At 39.3% G+C, this 7984-nt stretch overlaps 1 protein-coding gene across 2 annotated transcripts; it reads left to right on the top strand.

Moving 5' to 3' along the window:
* The first annotated feature begins 309 nt into the window (after positions 1-309).
* On the top strand, positions 310-2782 carry LOC121996822 (probable alpha-1,6-mannosyltransferase MNN10). Of its 2 annotated transcripts, XM_042550943.1 has the most exons (6): positions 310-862; positions 943-975; positions 1258-1348; positions 1446-1706; positions 1895-2015; positions 2400-2782. In XM_042550943.1, exons 1-5 carry the CDS (start codon positions 377-379, stop codon positions 2008-2010), a joined length of 987 nt encoding a protein of 328 aa, XP_042406877.1. In that variant the 5' UTR covers positions 310-376; the 3' UTR covers positions 2011-2015; positions 2400-2782. The 2 variants fall into 2 exon arrangements, with proteins under 2 accessions (XP_042406877.1, XP_042406878.1); XM_042550944.1 differs by lacking the exon at positions 2400-2782 and having other exon boundaries at positions 1895-2108.
* Positions 2783-7984: the final 5202 nt, after the last annotated feature.

Genomic DNA, 7984 nt, shown 5'->3' with positions numbered 1-7984 from the left:
TTCAAAATTTCAATTTGTGACGTGGCTTAAATCTAGAATCTAAAGTAGTTATGAATTAAATTTACGGCGAATTTACCACGAAGGAAATCGGTGAAAATCTAGATTTTCACATATTTTCCCCACAAGTGAGATAAGTTTTTCCTGAGAGTCCACCAAAAACATTCCAAGTCAATTTTAAACAGCCAGCGAAGAAAAGAATAACAAACAGAAAAATCAGAGTCGGCGGCTGGTTTGCTTTGACAATGACGCCTTCATGTTTGTCACGATGGCTCATCTTCTTATTAATTAATTATTTTAAGTTTGCGTGAAGACTGAGATAAACTATTAAGGAGCCCCATCAGCCACGGAGCCAAATTCAGCGCCCGTCCGCTTAAAAATGGCTATGCGTCCGCCTGCGTCGTCGTCGTCGTTCCGGTGGCAGAAGCCCCGGCCGCTGCACCGCCGCCTGCCGCCGCTCCTCCTCCTCCTCGTCTCCGCCGCCTCCTTTCTCCTCGCTCTCGCCTTCGCCCGTGCGGCCGCCGCCGGCCTCCTCCGCCACGCCAATTCCTTCGGCCGACGGTGCTCCCCGGAGGGGTATGTAGGCGAGGAGGCCGAGGCTGCGGCGGCGCAGCAGCAGCGGAGGCGGCCGCGCATCGCGATGGTGAGCTTCTCCGACGAAGCGGAGGGCGGCGGGCGGCTCCGATCGTTCCGCGGGGTGGGGGAGGCGGTGGCGGGGAACAAGCGGTCGTACGCCGGCGGGATGGGGTACCGGTACGTGGACGCCAGGAAGCTGGTGGATCCTGGCCGCCCGCCTAGCTGGAGCAAGATCCTGGCCGTCCAATCGCTGCTTCCGCGCTACGACTGGGTCTTCTGGAACGACGCCGTGAGCTCACTCCACCGTCGTTGACTTCCGATGCGAATTCGTTGTTTTATTCGTGAACTAATTGGCGGTCTTGGTTTCAGGACACGATGGTGATGAACCCTTCGATATCTCTTGTGAGTCTCTTTCCTCCAATTTTTTTTTAAATAAATATTTTATTGCGTAAATCAATTATGTGAACCAGCAATTTACTTAAAACGAGAAGCATAATATATACCTTATCACTTCAACGAGAGAAACTCTAAATAAATAAATAAATAAAATTAAAAGGACTAATTACTAATATATTATATTTAGGAGGAGGGAGATATAAAAAAAATCTCTATTAGCATGAATTTTGCTTTTTTTTTTTAAATATAACAATTATTTATTTATTTATTTATTTATTTGAATCTTAGGAGAGTATTCTTCATGCTGCTATTGGGCACATGGATTTTGACAAGGCTCCTGACCTAGTGGTCACTGAGGATACCAATGGGGTCAATGCAGGTGCTTAATCTTTCTATAATTTGTATTTTCATGTATAAAATGATGCACGAAGCTTCCGTCAATACAAGAATCACAATTCAATATTGATGAATATCAGGAGTCTTCTTCGTGAGACGATCAAAGTGGAGCGAGAGGTTCTTGCAGATATGGTGGAACGAAACCTCCTTCATTCAATTTGGATCCACAAAGAGCGGCGACAACGACGCCCTCAAGCATCTCATCTACGGCCTATCCGAAGAAGAGTTGCAAGCCCATGTGGCCATATCGCCCATGCAATGCCTCTTCAATTCGTATCCTTGGATTCCCACTCTTAAGTCCGTGCTGCGTCTTCTCGCCTCTCCTAAAGCTACTTGGAACGGTTGGTCCAACTTTTCATTCGATTATATTTAAAGAAGAAGAAATAAATGATTTTATTTCTAACAATTTATAGTGTTTTGGTATTATGTAGACGAAGTGTATTTATCTTTTAATTAATTAGCAGTTTTGTTTCCCAAATCCCTTTTTTTAAATGCTTGATGAACAGATAATGATGTGGTTAATGAACAGGAGTCTACTCTGATGGTGATTTCTTGCTGCACCTTGCTGGCGTTGATGACAAGAGAAAATGGGTGGCCAACTTGATAGAGGAAATGCACACTGTTTGGCCGATGAAAGAAAAATAGTTAATGTAATTAACATTACTTTACTTGTGTATTAGGAAACATTTATTTTGCAGTGGAGAGTAATGATAATAATGAAAATAATCTCTAATTGATTTTAATAAATTGAGATTTATTATATTTGACACATAATCAAGATCGACATGAATTAAATAGAAAAAAAATATTTCCAAGTCTATTATATTACTATGTTTATAATTATTATGATGGCATGTCTTATTTAATCTTTTCATTATTGTTTTAGACAATTTGTATAATAAATCTATTGGTTTTAGTAATAAGATAATCAAAAAATTTTATGTTGTTTCTTTCTTCTACCTATTAATTTCTACATGCAGAGTCGTGATCCTTACTTTTCTTTATCTTCCCTCAAAATTAATCTTTTTTTCCAGCACCAGATTTCTACAACATTAGTTAGCAACAACGTGAACATCTTGGAGCACAATAGTAACTTGGAGCAACCCAAAGATCAGCGTGCTTCAACAAAATCTTGCAGTCTCATTGCCAACGTCCTTTCTTGCCAATTTTGTGCGGCAACCTTGGGGACTTCGACAACTACCATTTTCTTTGCTACTGATTTTGGCACTGACGTCCTTTGCTGTTGGCAACCCGAGGTTCCATCACCGCTACTTTTCATCCTTTTCATCGGAGTCAAATATTTATTTTTTGATGTCAGATACTCAACGATATCAAGGTTTAGACTGATGTCAAATTTGTCACATTGTTGGTCATACTGGTATTCATTGCTCTAGAAGATTTGATTGATCTTATAGTCGGAGAAGATGTCAAATTTGTCTCAGAGTTGAACATATTAGTATTCAATTTCCTAAACGATTTGACTCAAATTTTGTTGGTGGCCTTGCATCATAGGGACAACCAACTATATCACAAGAAGAGCATGCATCTTCAAATCGACTACCACCTTAGCTTCTTGGCATTCTACAGCTCGATCATCTCATTCATCGACTCTTGAGAACCTAGGATGACATCCGGATTCTGGAGCAACTCATCATGTTACACCGGAATATAATATTCTCATAGAAGTTTCGCCTTATGATGGGCGCGACATGGTACAAATAGGTAATGGCTCAGGTTTACAAATTACTCACATTGGAAATATATCTGAAAACTCATGCAGTCGTACTTTTCGCATGCGCAACACTCTTCATGTTCCTTCTATTATTAAAAATTTGTTTTCCGTCAGTCAGTTTGCTCTTGATAATAATGTGTTCTTTGAATTTCATCCTCATCATTGTCTTGTGAAGGATCCCATAACAGGAAATATTCTACTTCGAGGAAATATTAAAGACGGTCTTTATCATCTTTAGTCCACCTATACTAATGCGTTTGTTGGAGAACACATTGATAAATTCTCTTGGCACGCACGTCTTGGTCATCCGTCTCTACGTGTTGTTCAGAATATCATTAACCAGTATGATTTACCAATTTCTTTAGTCTCCTATTCTCATTTATGTGAAGCTTGCATGAAAGCAAAATTTTATAAATTACCTTTTGTGTCTTCTTCTTGCACTTCTAGTTTTCTTTTAGAAATTATTCACTCTGATGTGTAGGGTCCTGCTCCTATTCTATCTAATCAAGGTTTTTTTTATGTTATTTTCAATGATAATTTCAGCAAGTTTACTTGGATTTTTCCTATAAAAAGAAAGTCTGATCTCTTTTATATTTTTTGTCGCTTTCAAAAACAAGTTGAGCGCTATTTGATCGTAAAATCCTTTCCCTTCATTCTGATTGGGGAGGAGAGTATCAAGCGCTTCATCGTCATCTTACTTCCTCTAGCATCATCCACCGAGTCTCTTGTCCCCACATTCCTGAACAAAATGGATCCGCCAAGAAAAAACATCGTCATATGGTTGAAACTGGCTTAGCTCTTCTTAATCATGTCTCAGTTCCACTTAAATTTTGGGATGATGTCGTCCAAACCGCAGTCTACCTTATTACTCATTTACCCACTCCACAACTTCAAAATAAGTGTCCCTTGGAAAGACTTTATAATTGTCTTCCAGATTACTCATTCTTCGTATCTTTGGTTGCACATGTTATCTTTGGCTACGACCTTACTCTAAGCACAAGTTAAACCCTCGCTTTTTACAATGTGTTTTCCTTGGTTATAGTAATTTGCATCATGGGTATCATTGCCTCCATATTTCGGCCGGTCAGATATATATTTATCGACATGTTACTTTTGATGAATCTCTATTTCCATTTGCAGTTCAAGGCAACTATCTAATATCACCAAGTAATATACTAGAAGCCCCCACATATTGATTCATCAGGACATATTGATTCATCAGGACATATTAAAAGTACAAGGGAGGATGGTATCTTGGGTCATGCTCTATCTCCATAAGTTTCTGTAAACTCGGCGGCTAGTGGTGATCCACTCTTTAGTTTTGATTCTCATTCGTCTGACCACTCATCTCCGAGCAGCTCTGCTGATGATATTCCTCGGTGGATGCTTCCTCTAAGCGATATTTATGCATGATGTCAACCAGTTTCCACTCGTTATCCTCTTCCATGTGCTCTTATTGCTTCTTCAAATTTTGTTGAATCTTTTAGTTTTACACAGGCAGCCAAAGATCCAAATTGGCGTGCTGCGATGACTACAGAATTTGATGCTCTTCTTCGTAATGCAACCTGAAGCTTAATTCCTCGTACCCCATTTATGAATATTGTGGGGGCTAAATAGGTTTACAGAATTAAGTATCGTGTAGATGATTCTATTGAACGTTACAAAGCTCGTCTTGTTGCTAAAGGCTTTAATCAATAGTAGGTATTGACTTCAATGATACTTTTAGTCCAGTCGTCAAAATTATAACTATCAGATTGCTATCTATAGCTGTAAGCTCCAATTAGCCAATACACTAATTAGATATTTTCAATGTTTTCCTTTATGGACACCTTGAAGAAACTGTTTATATGGAGCAACCTCCTAGATTCATCCACTCACAACTTTCAACACATGTGTATCAACTTCAGAAGTCTATATATGATCTTCGACAAGCACCTCGTGCATGATTTCATCGTCTATCTACCAGGCTTCATACTCAGGGATTTTCTAACTCAAAAACATACTTTTCTCTATTCTACAAATGTAATGAGAAATTTTTAATATTTGTTCTTATTTATGTGGATGATATATTAATAACTTGTAGTGATCAAAATAACATTACTACTTTACTACATTTTCTCCGTCAAGAGTTTCCTATTCGAGATCTTGGTAATGCTCATTTTTTCCTTGGCATAGAGTTTCTCTCACATTCTGAAAGTTGTCTTCTCTCTTAGAGCAAATACATTACTGGACTCCTACAACGAGCTAAAATGGATGGTGCACACCCTATCTCCACACCAATTATTGGGGTGATTTCACTGCACCTTCATCCTCCTCTTCGATGTCTGACCCCCAGATCTACCGTAATATTGTTGGTGCCCTACAATATGTCACAATTATACGACCCGATATTGCTTTCGTTGTGAATCATGCCTGTCAATTTATGCATGCTCCTACTGAACATTATTAGGAAGGTGTTAAGAGAATTCTTCGATATCTCAAAGACACTATTCTACATGGTCTTCTTTTATATCGTCAGTCTTCATAAGAGTTGATTGCCTACAGTGATGCAAATTGGGCTGGATCTCCCGAAGATAAATGTTCTACTATTGGATATGCTATATTTTTTGGGTGAAATCTTGTTTCCTGATTTTTAAAGAAGCAACCTACAGTCTCTAGCTCGAGTACTGAAGCTGAATATAAAGCTATCGCTAACACAACGTCAGAAATTATTTAGCTACAATATCTTCTTTCAAAATTACACTTTTTCCCAACTGCTACGCCTAAAATATGGTGTGATAATATTGGAGCAACTTATCTTGCGGCAAATCCTGTTTTTCATACTCGTACCAAACATGCAGAGATTGATTTTCATTTTGTTTGCGAGCGTGTGACGACTCGACAACTTTCTGTTTCTTATATCTCTACGGAAGATCAACTTGTTGATATATTTTGTAATGCCCCGGCCGGGGCGACCGAACCGGGAACGCCACCAGAATTGCCCATTGGGTTGATGACTAGCTCCACAGATCACCGGAAGTCCTTTCAGCGTGCTTTGTCCTTACTCGCACACACCCTGGAAAACTTCCCAGGAGGTCACTCATTCTTAGATTTCTCCAAGCCAAGTGAAAAGGAATATGCACCTTGGTGATATGGATAATACCATCTAACCTTTTAAGCCATACTTAACCAGAATCTCAGAACCGGGATATTACAATCACCCACACTTAAAGACACAACGTCCTCGTTGTGTAACCACAAATCACACCACAGACAAATCCCAGAATCTCACTCGCTAGGTGGTGCCCTGGGTGCTCCTGCCACAGGCGCACTCACGGTCACAAGGTCGCTCTGATACCATCTGTAACTCCCCAGCCCGGGCGGGTCCCACCCGGACTGAACTTGGAACGCCACCAGAATTGCCCATCGGGTTGACGACTAGCTCCACAGACCACCGGAGGTCCTTTCAGCGTGCTTTGTCCTTACTCGCACGCACCCTGGAAAACTTCCCAAGAGGTCACCCATCCTTAGATTTCTCCAAGCCAAGCACGCTTAATTTTGGAGTTCTTAAGTTTGGGCTTCCGAAAAGGAAGGTGCAGCTTGGTGATATGGATAGTATCATCTAGGGGGTGTTTGGTTGATGGGTTTGGGAATGAGGGAATGGAATGATAGTAAAAGATAATGCTTGGATTGTGGGTTTGGAAATGACATTTTGGGAATGATTACTAGATTTATGGGAATCAACCAAACCCATATAACTTTATGGGTTTTATTTCCATTCCTATTCTCATTCCACCCTACTATCAAATCCATACTCATAGTCATTCCCATCATTTAACTAAACGTCCCCCTAATCTTTTAAGTCATACTTAACCAGAATCTCAAAACCGGGGTATTACATTTTTATTAAGTCATTATCTAGACAACGTTTTACCAAATTAGCACTCAAACTCAACGTTCAAGCACTCCCGTTGAGTTTGTCGGGAGTAATGACAATAATGGAAATAATCTCTATTTGATTTCAATCAATTGAGATTTATTATATTTGACACACAATCAAGATCGACATGAATCAAATAGGAAAAATAATATTTTCAAATCTATTATATTACTATGTTTATAATTATTATGATTGCATGTCTTATTTAATCTTTCCATTATTATTTTAGACAATTTGTATAAATAAACCTTTGACTTTAATAATAAAATGATAAAAAAACTTTATATTATTTTTTTTCTCTACCTATTAATTTCTACAAATAGAACGTACAATAATGAAAAATAGGGCATCAAAAAGTGTATATACGTACGTACAACTCGTAATTTTATTGTGATGGTAGATGAGTAAACTGACAGCAAAGTTCACATTGCTGCTGTAATTGACTGGTATTTTCCATTCAAGATTATTGATCTATTTGTGCTAGTTTGTTTGTTTGTTACGATATTAAGATACATGCATGTGTGACAAAAGATGATAATACTCATCTCATAAGATAGATAACTTACTTAAGGGAATGAACCTCATGGGCTGTGACAAAAGATGATAATACTCATCACATAAGATAGATAACTTACTAAAGGGAATGAACCTCATGGGATTCGAATCTTGCTCCCGTGTGGCAATTCTACCACTTGAGAAAGATAGAGATAAATTCACGTGTATCTTTCCCAGTGAATGGCGAGTCGATTAGGCTGAGACCTTTAGTCAAAATGATCTTTTCGGAGAAACTATTATAGTAGTACTCTAGCTAAGGCAGCTATGAAATCATTTAACATTTAGGAGCAACCTTGAACAAGAGCAGCACCTGTCGAACCCAGGCAGACCAAGCCCGATCCCCACTTTGACACATCGGGTCGGGTCAAGGCTTGTTGCCCTGGATGACATTGCAACATTTGAAACGATACCCG

Source organism: Zingiber officinale, chromosome 6A (genome assembly GCF_018446385.1).
Source record: "Zingiber officinale cultivar Zhangliang chromosome 6A, Zo_v1.1, whole genome shotgun sequence".
Classification (NCBI taxonomy): domain Eukaryota; kingdom Viridiplantae; phylum Streptophyta; class Magnoliopsida; order Zingiberales; family Zingiberaceae; genus Zingiber; species Zingiber officinale.
The sequence above is the reverse complement of the archived record's forward strand: the minus strand, read 5'-3'. Positions and strand labels throughout refer to the sequence as shown.